Source organism: Pleurodeles waltl, chromosome 7 (genome assembly GCF_031143425.1).
Source record: "Pleurodeles waltl isolate 20211129_DDA chromosome 7, aPleWal1.hap1.20221129, whole genome shotgun sequence".
NCBI classification, from domain to species: Eukaryota; Metazoa; Chordata; class Amphibia; order Caudata; family Salamandridae; genus Pleurodeles; species Pleurodeles waltl.
The window spans coordinates 79806156-79819093 of NC_090446.1; the positions used below are offsets into that span (position 1 = coordinate 79806156).

The 12938-nt window shown below is 45.1% G+C and overlaps 1 protein-coding gene across 1 annotated transcript in view; it reads left to right on the plus strand.

Annotated features, from left to right (window-relative positions):
* LOC138303688 (centrosome-associated protein CEP250-like) overlaps positions 1-12938 on the plus strand; it is a 159234-nt gene that overhangs the window by 57825 nt on the left and 88471 nt on the right. The window contains exons 12-14 of the mRNA XM_069243015.1: positions 1521-1879; positions 2791-2973; positions 6983-7127. Coding sequence (XP_069099116.1) covers positions 1521-1879; positions 2791-2973; positions 6983-7127 — 687 coding nt within the window. The remainder of the gene's footprint in view (positions 1-1520; positions 1880-2790; positions 2974-6982; positions 7128-12938) is intronic.

Below are 12938 nucleotides of genomic sequence, written 5' to 3' on the forward strand. Positions count from 1 at the left end.
TCCCTGTGAGGGCTGCTATTCGCAAGGGGGTCGCAAATTGCGACCCACCTCATGATTATTCACTAGGTGGGCATTTGCGAAGCCCTTCTGAACCTACCTACTTGTGGCCCAAAATTCTTAAAGAAAGTCACAAAAGTGCACCCATGGTATATGTCGTACCCCTATAAAATATTTGTGAACTGTATTTTAGCATGGGTAAATACGCATGTGTAGATTTGCTCATGTGAAAATCTATTGAGCATTTGCAAGTTCATTTTCCCTCCGGCCACTTTCTTCCCAACCCTGGAAGAAGTTCTAATTCTGCCATTGTCGGGAGTAAATGTCCAACCTTTCTTATTATGGGAAAATATTAGAGAGAAGCTGGTGAAACTCTTTAAAACATGCAGGTTAGTAGGTTTGCAGACTCAAAGGCATTCCAGCCCTGGAACTATTGCGTACTGCTTCCTCCAGCCCCAGTATGCAGATCTGAAGAAAGGTGGCAAAATAAGGAAATTGCTACAGTAGGGATTGAAACTGCAAGTATTCAAGCCCTACTATGGTAGTAGCCCTGGCATAATCAGAGATGCTATTATCAGGGCTCTTACATAATGAGATTGTTGCCATAATTTGTCGCCACACTACATGGCACCAAAGGGACAAGTAGATCTTTTTACAGGACAAGTAGATTTGAGAAGCAACCTGTCCCCTGGACAAGTAGATATTTTAATAAATTCCACACCCCTGGAATATCCTTAAAAGGAGGCTAGTTTCCTTCCTTCGAAACTCTAAGGATAAGGGTGGCTGGTTCAGGTCTCTGCAAGACCCTGTTTTCAATTGCTCTTAGGCTGGTGAAAATCGAAAAATGTTTCCACTCACGCTGCATCTCCCTAAAAAGAATCTTATGCTCACCTTGTCGTATTGCAACCTAATCTCATTGCCTAAGTTCTTCATACACTATTTGGGGTTTGGTTTTGCCTTTAAGAAAACATATATTTGTTCTGGAAATCTACTTGTGTGAGGTAGGTGCTGATAATGCTAAAAGAGGTACCAATAGACCTCGTATTCAAAATTATTTAGTTCCTGCACACTGTGAGGTGCCACAAGGAAACTTAATTTACTGAAACGATCTGTAACAGTCAGGATTCACAGCAGCTAAGGTCTGCTTCTAGAGCCAGAGACTCCTAGGCTGAGATCAGAGCATCGGTCGTAGAGGCAATCACAGCTGAAAGAAATCTGCGTCAAGCCTTTATGAACCATGCACACATTAGACTTTGAAATCCAGAAACAGCCACAAGCTGGATGGCAGACTGACATCGATCAATCATTTCTGCAGGGCTGAAGCCTCCTTAGGCACCCCTTCAAAACGTTTGTAGAGAAAACATACCTTGTAAAGTGCAGCTTTCCACAACCTCTCCTTTTGATGACTTTATGATAGTGCAGTATTTCATATTCTGCTGTAATTATTTTTGTGGTAGCTCTTAAATGCATATGCCCTCAATTTGTATATATTTCGTTTCCTGTTTGATTCCCCTCACGCACAGGAACTGCGGGAACAGGTTGCCTCTCTACAGAGCTCAGTGACATCCCTGCAGGATCGGGTGAGGCAGCAGGAGGAAGAGAGGAAGGCCCTGGAACAGCGGGAGCAGCAGACCCTCCAGGAGCGTGATGCCTGGGAGCAGCAGGCCCTGAAGGGACAGGAGACCATATTGCAGAAGGACCAGCAATCCCAAGTAGAACAGGATGTCTTAATGCAGCGGGAGCAACATGCCCTTCAGAAAGCGGAAGCCTCAGAACATCGGGAGCAAAAGGTACTTGAGGAAAGGAACACTGTAGTCGAGGAAAATGAAAAACTGAAGGAGGAGATCCACCGTTGTAGTTCTCTACTGGAGAATCTGACAAGGTCAGTCCACCACCAGTTCTTTTTTCACTGATGTCTCTTGTGTCTCAGCCTTCCTATGCATGTACCTACCTCATGATTGCTGTGTATTCTGTTGTAAAAACAAACCGATGGAGGAATGGAAAAAACAGGCAGGAAAACCAAGGAGAAGAAAAAAAAAGGCCAGAATTGCCCTTAAGCTGGTAAGGCAGAACAGGTAAAAGGAGATGACAAACAGGCATGATATAAAGAAATAAGAGCAGTATGGTATTAAATAGAAACATTTAACTAGGACAGATGGACCAGACGTAAGCTTCAACAATGATTGTGTGGAGTAAGAAAAGCAACAGCCTAACTGGGCTAATCTTACTGGGAAACTCCACGCCGTATCTCATTATGGCTGCACACACCACAACACTACATCTCGCCCACATACTAATACAGGAATCAATGCACGTAGGAGAGGATGGAGCCTAAAAACAGGCAGGAGAAAAAGGGATATGTGTAATGGAAGGATGCAGCCTTGAAATGTGTGGGGAAACCAGAAGTAAGCTTCCAAGGAAGTAGTAGATCAAGGAAGCAGATGGGAAAATTAGAAGACCGGCCTGGAGAAGATCTAACCAGGAAACAGGAATGAGAACAAGGAATAGGAGTAGTAGAATGGAATAGTCTTGGAAACAGATCAGACAACCAGAAATTTAAAAGTATAGTGAGAAATATGTGAACTAAAAGAAGGAAGATGGAAATAGGGAATTGATTTGAGAACCTAGAATGGGAGCCACAGAGCAAAGAATAGAGGTGCAAAGAAAACACAAAATAAAAGCTCAGATTGAATGGAGAACCAAGGATGGTAGCAGTTGTAGGTACAATAAATGCAGTCAGGATAATCGGGCATATCAGAAACAGGTGGTATATTACTTTTTTTGCTTCTGCAGTGAACATTCGGTCCTAAGCGAGGAGGCAGGGTCACTGCGCCACTGTCTAGCGCTATCCCAGGAAGAGGTGGGGAGGCTGGAACAGGCCTACACAGCACAGCAGCTGCGGGTGGATGCTGCCCAGGAGGAGAAAGAGGAGCAGCAGCGTGAAAACATGAGGTCACGCAGGGATTGTGAAAGGATGTGAGTAATGCCTCATTAACTTATTACCCGAGTTCCCCTCATTATATTATAAATATTGAGTGTGCATGTCTCGTAGCCGTATGAGAAGATATATGCATTTCCTAATTTTTTTATCTATTAAGCTTGTGTAAACACAAAATTGTGTTGTTTTGTCTTGTACTCACTGCACACTCAAACTCCATTTCCTTTAAGTGCCTGCATCCACCCGCCACTTACCTAGGTTTATGCTGATTGGTTTCGGGACAGGAGTTCAGCATTGATGCTCCCTCAATCTTCGCCTCTGCTGATTATGCTGGGATAGAACTATCTCAGACCTGTCCTGCAACATGGATGGATAAGGACAAATATGGAGCTTAAGCTGTGAACCCTATTAAACAAGACTTGATGTGTTCAGGGTCATGACCACCTAAGCAACATCTTATCCAGTACTGACCCGCATGTTTGCTGTTGGAGACTCCAGAGGCAAAAGAGCCAGCTGGCATAATCCTGGCAGACGACCCCAATAAATTGATCTCTCTGTAGCATTGTCGGGGAAGCTGTCAATAAAATCCTGGAAGTCAAGTGAATTTTGGATCCAAATATGGAGTTTATTGGTACCTCACCTGTACTGACCTGTTACAGCGCTTCAGAAACTTGTAGGAAAGTGTTGCACATCATGACCTCTGCCTTGGAAAGCTATCTTCGGACCCAACCTCTGATCGGTAGCACTGCAGTCATGGGCAATGCTACCTCGCTCAACGATGAGTGTGGTAGGAGGGTAATTTTCTGACCAGCGAATGAATGGTGATAGATTCACAGTTTCTATGGTATTCAAGATGTCTCAGTCAGGCATCCTGGTGGGACAAGGATCGGGTGTTTCATACCCTCAGGTTTTCTCTGTCCAGAAAATTCTAAGCATAGAGTGTGCAGGCAGGACTCTCGTAAATCTGGCAACTGTGTTATTTTATTTCAATACCAGGGGTGCTACTCATAATTTTGGGTATGAGTTTGTAGAAGGAATTATTGCTCAAAACAGGCCATCCTAACTTACATGATGTATTGTAATTTAAAAAATGGTTTATGTGCAGTGTGTTCTGAAAGGTACAGCATCGTTGAAGAGTTAGAAATTGATGTAATGTTAGGATATGTACAGTGAAATAAGAAAAAAAAAAATGGTATGAACGTATCCTTCTAACTCCAAACGTAGAGATAAAGAGTAGCCTCAAATGTTAGACTGATTCCATATCTGACAATTGCAACAAACCTTCAACACTATATCTTGGTCTCCTTAGAATTTCTCAGATGGAGACATGATGAGATTTTCCCTTTTCATTGACCTTAGGGGGTGCAAAATGTCAAGACATGGGCTTGTTCCACGTTATGCACATAGGTTTAGTTGTGATCTCTATTACTGCATGTTTAATGGGCTGTTAGATTTAGGGCCTCATTTAGAGATTGGCAGACTGGTTACTCCGTCACAAACGTGACGATATCCCGTCCGTCATATTACGATTCTAATAGAATATAATGGGATTGTAAAATGGTGGACGGGGTATCCATCACGTTTGTGACAGAGTAACCCCATCCGCCAAAGTCTAATCCGGCCCTTAGTGTTGAACGTCCCTGCGTTTATGTCCTCAGTCTTAACTCTTGTTAGTAACCTTTTGCAAGCAGTAGCAACAGCTGTGCCAACTTCCCCTGCCACCCATTGTATGTATTCTTATGTATTGGTATTTCTATAGAACCAGCTCAGCAGAGAGCATGAGGTGAAGCCTGGTATAGGAGTTATGATTATTTACAATGAGATAGATTGTTGATGTGGGTGCTTTTCTCTATTGTTTTTATCGGCATGAGGGTTTGCTTAAGCACTATGGCATTAGTGCCATTGCAAATTGCAAGAGGATCAGAGCACATCTGATGTTGCAACACACCTTGTTCTAGGTTCTGGATTCATCGATTGAGAAGGTCTCCTTTCTGTCTTTTTGCATGTCTTTGTTTCCAGTTTGGTGATGACATTGTGCCTTATGAGATGCTGCCTGCCTGACATGCCATTTCTTGTGTCCTTGTACAGGCTGCAGGTGACCTTTATGATGATGTTTTGATGAGACTTTCTGCAGTGTATGTAGTGTGTGTAGTGCATGGAGCCCAGTGTGGTGTCTGGTATTCCTTTGACTAGCAGTTTGCCTCCATCCAGATAAGGTATGAGAAAGGTTACTGCCTTTTTGTTTCTGTGGAGGAAGGGTTTGCTTTTTACAGGAGAGAGTGTTGATGCAATGCTTCTAGTGTTTCTTAGTGGCATATTCATTCATGCTTAGATGTGCATCAGTGGTGAGACCAGCTGTTTTTTTACGTTGATTTAGAGCCGTGGAATGAAATTGTCGAGGTTCATTTCTGATATCAGGATTCAATTTGTAGTTTTTTAGTCTGGGTGAGTTTACGATGTATGTGTTTAAGGTAGGCTAAATGTACTTCAGTATTGTAGGCACAACATGGGTAACCACACAAACCGTATTGTTCACAACTGACCTCAAGGGCACCCCTGTCGTCCTTAAGGTGCAATTTTTCCCAGGTTCATAATGATACTGGATTGCCGTATTCCTTCACTACCTCGATGAGATTGAGGCACAGTTTGAGATACCTGATGTTGACAGCTGAGATCTATTGGTATAGTTGTGTGTCGTGTGCGTATTGATTGATTGATGATCTTGGTCTGTTGGATTCCATTGTACAGGAAAGAAACATTGAGCTCTCCATTGAGCAGTTTTGACTCAAGGAACCTTATATTTCATCCAGTCCATTACATGGTAGACACCTGGATGCCCAGACCACCCCTTAAACGTTGCAGCTCCCATTCTGCCTCCATTTAGCAGCTCTTACATTTCCCTTGCTGGCCTGACCCATTAATCCTATCCCCACGCCTTTCCGTCCACTATAAATTGTCAACCATGATCCTCTACTCCTCTCGCCTACCTTCCCTCTCCATCTTCTTCCTCACTACACACTGTAAAACCGCCATTGTGTACAGCAATGGCTACTTTGTGGATATATTTTATGCTGTGTAACTAACACTCCTGCAAACAGACATGCAAGTACAGGCATTCAGACATGCTCCCTGAGGCAACACCTACCAACCCTTCCTTTCCCTCTCACTTCTTCTCAGTAGCACAATGTTAAATTATCAGCTTAAGATGAAGAAAGCTGAAAATGGGCACTACTTGAAACTCAGAAGTATCTCACAGGTTGCATATGTTATTAAAGGCAGGAACCAGCATTGGAATTAGAAAAAAGACAGACTACACAGAGAAAGCACACATACCTGGGCGTATTTTCCCATAAGCCAATTAGAGGCACGTAGGAGGGGGCATTCTGTTCTCATTGAAAGCATTTCAGAGGAATTCAAGTATTTCTCTGCCCTTGGGCTCCCCTGATGAGGGCGTGTATTAGATTTGTTTGAAGCCGATTCCAGACTGAGCTCTAAGTTGATCTCAGACCTGGCTTTGGGGACTGTTTTTATCCTGCCTGTCATAGATGCATGAATGTGACCCACATTGTCCTTTTGTTCCCAATTGTCGCTTTCTTTTCCTGTTCCCCATCCACTCTTCTCCTTCTTCTTATGCGCTTTCACCATTTTGCTCGCTGTTTCCCTCTCCCTCTCATTGTGCCATCCATTCATCCTTTGCCCTCCAATGTTTTTTTCCTTTCTTTCACTTTTCCTTTGTTACTTTCACTTTTTCCTTCAATCTTTACCCTTTTGACTTGCTTTTTTTTCTCTGCGTTTTTTTCATTGTCTGTCCCCTCTCAATGTTTCTCCCATTTTGGTTTTCCTCTGCTCTTTTCTTGGTGTTTACTTTAAACATCTTACTGTGTTATGCGCTTTATCTCTTTGTTGTTTCCCTTTCTTTCTCATGGTATTTGTCCTTTTCCCTCCATTGCTACTTTATTTTTTTAACCATTCTTGCTCTCTCTCTCTCCTCTTCTTCCTTTCACTCTTCTTTTCTGTCCTGCTCTCCTAACTATATCCCTGTTATAGTCAGAAATTATTGGATGCTCTCGAGATGAAGAACTCGTCACTGAAAAAGCAGCTGGCATCTGTGAGCGAACTCCTGAAAAAATCCCAGCTTGAGGCGGAGATTGCCAAGCAAGAACAACAGGAGCTGGAATCTGCCCTGCGCAAGGTATCTAGATATTTTTTCTGCCTGATGCCGACATCTTGCTACTTAAAGGTTGACTTCTCAGAGGCATCCAGGAGGGTGGTGGTCTTTCAGAACTCCTCCCCTCTGAAGATGTGTGGTTATTGACGTTTTTGCCCATTCAGATGACTAGCACCAGAGGGTGGGCGTGACCTGCAATGAGTTTGTAAGATTTATGCTGGATTGGGGATTATAGAACAGCATACAGAAAATACCAGGTCTCATCTTGCATAGTGATTGGTCAGCACAGAAATGCAGTAACTCAGCCTTATAGCTGAAACATTATAGAGTACTGTACTGCACTGGGAAACCCGAGGCAGATCTCAGACTGTGACAGTTACAGTTCAGAGAAATAAGAGGTCTCAGAGAACATAGCATCACTGAAAAATTCCCCAGGGTTTACGGTAACACAGAGGTTATACAGACTAGAGAGGCTATGGAGATCTGTGCTAAGTATCAAAAAGCAGTATCTCTGTAAAGGAAAATAATGTCAACTTTAATAAGAATGTAATGATAGAATTAGGGCCTCATTACAATGGCGATCGGACCGCTGCCAAAGCAGTGGTCTGACCGCCATATTATGACCGTGGTGGAGCCACCAGTGGTCTTAATCCGCCTTTCCACCAGCCTTTGCATGGCAGTCGGACTGCCATGCAAAGGCTAGCGGAAACGGGACATAGGGGGCCCCCATGGACAGCCCCGTCGCCTTTTTCACTGCCCAAATTACGGGCAGTGAGAAGCGCGATGGGTGCTGTCACACCCGACAAACAGCAACATTGCCGCCAGCTCGATTAGAAGCCGCTGCCACCTGCCAAAGTCGTAATGAGCCCCTTAGTTCTTTCCATCTCTTGTCTTATCAAATCAAATCACGTTTATTTGCATAGTTAATTAAAACCATTGAATAACAGATTAAAAAAATATATAAAAACATTCTCAGCTAAAATGTCACGTACATTTCTTCTTGAGCGGCAATGTTCTGAATTAATTATTTCCCCTTCACTTCCCAAACTCAGTCCAAGGGTTGAAAGCAAGGACTTTCTATAGACCCTATGGCGTTTTCACCTAACCCTCTTTCCCCTGTAAATGTTTGAACCCTCTTTTGCATGGAGTTCACCCCTACCCTCCATTTCTCAAATGTAAAAGTGCTTGTGCCCTTGGTAAAGTGCATGTGTGTTGTTTGATCAGCTCACCCCCCTAACCTCTATTCCCCAACGGTAAAAAGCTTGTGCCCTTGGTAAAATGCGTGTGTGTTATTTAATCAGCTACCTCTCCAACAGTCCATCAATGCACTATGTGCACCTGTCCCCTGTTTCACACAGAGCATAACCCAGTGCTGAGGGCTGATTGTTAGTATGCGCATGCTACTTTGCTAATTGCTTGATTTGGCTTCACCCAGGTTGCCAATTGACTGTTGGAGCTTGTCCTAACTGCTGGTCTGTTCAGATGATTGGGTGATCTCTGTTTCACTGATAGACGTGGTTTGCAATTGCTTCATGGTAGGCCCTGTCTCTCTTTTTTTCCCTTTCTTTAAAAAGTGGTGTTAAAAATGGCACTCCCTTAAATGCCAGGGGTATATATTTGGCACTTAGCCAGTCTATCACAGCTTGTCTTCAAGAACAGATCTGCATGAGTTTAAAGAATGGTTTCAATAACTGCTTTCCCTTCTGGCCCAAGTGCCGGAGAAGTGCAGAAAATATGGGTTAGTCACTCCTGCTTGTATCTACATAATCTGTACATTTGGTTTGTGTGCTGAATTTTCCAAGCTGAACACAAATCTTTGGTCTCTAGAAATACAAACCGAAATAACCTGAACTGGTGCTTTATGGGCATGGAAAAATGCTCTTCCAAACAATCCTGCTAGCTCAGTCTGGGGAATAAACCTATCTCTGCCCATGCGTGCCTTCTACATGCCAGGGTGTCTTTTGCATGCGAACCAAGACATTTGTTAATTTGTTGAAGGCTTGTTTTCCCATGCTTAACACCCATGCTTCTCTCATGTCTAGCTCCTGAATAACCTGAATTAGATAATTTCCCCATGTACCAGCTGTGTTTTTAATTTGTTGGTCTTCCACTTCCATCTAGCATAGGTTGTTGATGGACCCACTCTCAGCCACCCGAAGCCTCCAGCACAATTTAATAAATGCATACTTGCTCTGGGATGACTGACTTTTTAGACCAAACTCGAGCCGCACCTGGGCCTGGGATGCCCTTTTCCTGATGTGGAAAACTGCTTTATATGTTTTTGTTTGGACTCTTTTTAACGTAACTATTTCCCTTCCTACATGATTTCAGCCCTGTAGGACACTGTGGGCAACATTTGAGCCGACATTACTGTGGGAAGATGTCTCCGTGATGGACAGTTCAGTTTTTTTCTTTAGGCCTATGAAACTAAAGGTTAGCGACTGTGCTTTCACCTTCATAGCTGTTAGCTGATTGTAAGGAAATGCCTCCTTGGCATGGTTACCCCCTAACTTTTTGCCTTTGCTGATGCTAAGTTATGATTTGAAAGTGTGCTGGGACCCTGCTAACCAGGCCCCAGCACCAGTGTTCTTTCCCTAAACTGTACCTTTGTCTCCACAATTGGCACAACCCTGGCACTCTGGTAAGTCCCTTGTAACTGGTACCCCTGGTACCAAGGGCCCTGTAGCAAGGGAAGGTCTCTAAGGGCTGCAGCATGTCTTATGCCACCCTGGGGACCCCTCACTCAGCACATGCACACTGCCTCACAGCTTGTGTGTGCTGGTGGGGAGAAAATGACTAAGTCGACATGGCACTCCCCTCAGCGTGTCTTTCCAAACTTCACACTGCCTGTGGCATAGGTAAGTCACCCCTCTAGCAGGCCTTACAGCCCTAAGGCAGGGTGCACTATACCACAGGTGAGGGCATATGTGCATGAGCACTATGCCCCTACAGTGTCTAAGCAAAACCTTAGACATTGTAAGTGCAGGGTAGCCATAAGAGTATATGGTCTGGGAGTTTGTCAAACACGAACTCCACAGGTCCATAATGGCTACACTGAAAACTGGGAAGTTTGGTATCAAACTTCTCAGCATAATAAATGCACACTGATGCCAGTGTGCCATTTATTGTAACATACACCCAGAGGGCATCTTAGAGATGCCCCCTGAATACCTACCCAACTTCTATTGTAGGCTGACCAGTTTCTACCAGCCTGCCACACACCAGACATGTTGCTGGCCACATGGGGAGAGTGTCTTTGTCACTCTGTGGCCAGGAACAAAGCCTGTACTGGGCGGAGGTGCTTCTCACCTCCCCCTGCAGGAACTGTAACACCTGGCGGTGAGCCTCAAAGGCTCACCCCTTTTGTTACAGCGCCCCAGGTCATCCCAGCTAGTGGAGATGCCCGCCCCTCCGGCCACTGCCCCCACTTTTGGTGGCAAGGCTGGAGGAGATAATGAGAAAAACAAGGAGGAGTTACCCACCAGTCAGGACAGCCCCTAAGGTGTCCTGAGCTGAGGTGACACCTGCCTTGAGAAATCCTCCATCTTGAGTTTGGAGGATTCCCCCAATAGGATTAGGGATGTGCCCCCTCCCCACACGGAGGAGGCACAAGGATGGTGTAGCCACCCTCAAGGACAGTAGCCATTGGCTACTGCCCTCCCAGACCTAAACACACCCCTAAATTCAGTATTTAGGGGCTCCCCAGATCTCAGGAAATCAGATTCCTGCAACCTGAAGAAAGAAGAAGGACTGCTGACCTACAAGCCTGCAGAGAAGGAGGAAGACCACAACTGATTTGGCCCCAGCCCTAACGGCCTGTCTCCAACTTCGAAAACCTGCTCCAGCATTGCATCAGACAGGGACCAGCGACCTCTGAAGCCTAAGAGGACTGCCCTGGACTACAGGACCAAGAAACTCCCATGAACAGCGGCCCTGTTCAAAACCAGCTACTTCTTTGCAACAAAGAAGCAACTTCCAAGGACTTCACGTTTCCCGCCGGAAGCGTGAGACACTACACTCTGCACCCGATGCCACGGCTCGACCTGCAGAAAACCAACACCTCAGGGAGGACTCTCCGGCGACTGCGAGGCCGTGAGTAACCAGAGACGACCCCCCTGATCCCCCACAGCGACGCCTGCAGAGAGAATCCAGAGGCTCCCCCTGACCGCAACTGCCTGTAGCAAGGGACCCGACGCCTGGAACCAACACTGCACCGCAGCCCCCAGGACCTCAAAGAACCAAACTTCGACGCAGGAGTGACCCCCAGGCGACCCTCTGCCTTGCCCAGGTGGTGCCTGTCCCGAGAAGCCCCCCCTGTGCCTGTCTGCACCGCTAGAGTGACCCCCAGGTCCCTCCATTGAAACCTGTACAAAACCCGATGCCTGCTTTGCTCTCTGCACCCGGCCGCCCCTGTGCCGCTGAGGGTGTACTTTGTGTGCCTTCTCATGTTCCCCCCCCCACCCCCAGTGCTCTACAAAACTCCCCTGGTCTGTCCCCCAAGGACGCGGGTACTTACCTGCTGGCAGACTGGAACCGGAGCACTCCTGTTCTCCATAGGCGCCTATGTGTTTTGGGCACCTCTTTGACCTCTGCACCTGACCGGCCCTGAGCTGCTGGTGTGGTAACTTTGGGGTTGCCTTTAACCCCCAACGGTTGGCTGCCTATGCCCCAGAACTGAGACTTGTAAGTGTTTTTACTTACCTCCAAAACTAACCTTTACTTACCTCCCCCAGGAACTGTTGATTTTTGCACTGTGTCCACTTTGAAAGTAGTTTATTGCCATTTTTACAAAGACTGTACATGCTATTGTTTTCATTCAAAGTTCCTAAAGTATCTAAGTGAAGTACCTTACGTTTAAAGTATTAACTGTATATCTTGAACCTGTGGTTCTTAAAATAAACTAAGAAAATATATTTTTCAATATAAAAACCTATTGGCCTGGAATAAGTTTTTGAGTGTGTGTTCCTCATTTATTGCCTGTGTGTGTGTACAACAAATGCTTAACACTACCCTCTGATAAGCCTACTGCTCGACCACACTACCACAAAATAGAGCATTAGAATTATCTACTTTTGCCACTATCTTACCTCTAAGGGGAACCCTTGGACTCTGTGCACACTATTTCTTACTTTGAAATAGTATATACAGAGCCAACTTCCTACACTGATGTTTCTCCATCATTTGATGTTCCAGATGAATTTCCAGATAATTATGTGGTGGCCACTTCCACTTTTTTTTCCTTCTGGGAACCAAGTGAATGACTTTAATTTGAAGTCAACCAACCGCATCACTTTTGTTTTCTTCAGATTTAGTTCAAGCTCTTAATGATCCAAAAACCTTTTTAGGGCATTCATACTGCATTGCAGGAATATTGTAAGAACCCTAGATTTTCTGAGGCTAGTGCTGGTGGATTGGTACAGACTTGTGCGAGAACCCCAATTATATCGGATAGATAGAGATTTAATAGGGGGGGGGGGGGGGGCAAAACCCAGCCCTTCTTTAGACCGATTTTAGTGGGTATCTTGTTCGTTAGTCTGCTGCCATCACCTGTTTTAACTTGAACCCAGGTTTTGGGGTATAGTTCTATAATTGCCCTCGGGAGTGCTCTTGGGATTCTCCTATTGGCCAATTTGGACCAGAAGCAACCTCTGGGAACCCGGTCGATGGCTGACTTGAGTTCAATGAAGCAGGTGAATCTGCGTGATTTTCTAAATGTGGTCTTCTTGACTAAGAGCTGTTACATTTGTAGATGTCCTCGGGCCTGCTCTAAATCCTGTCTGAATTTGTGAGATCAAGTTGTTTTCTTCCACCCACATTTGAAGATGGTGTAGTAGA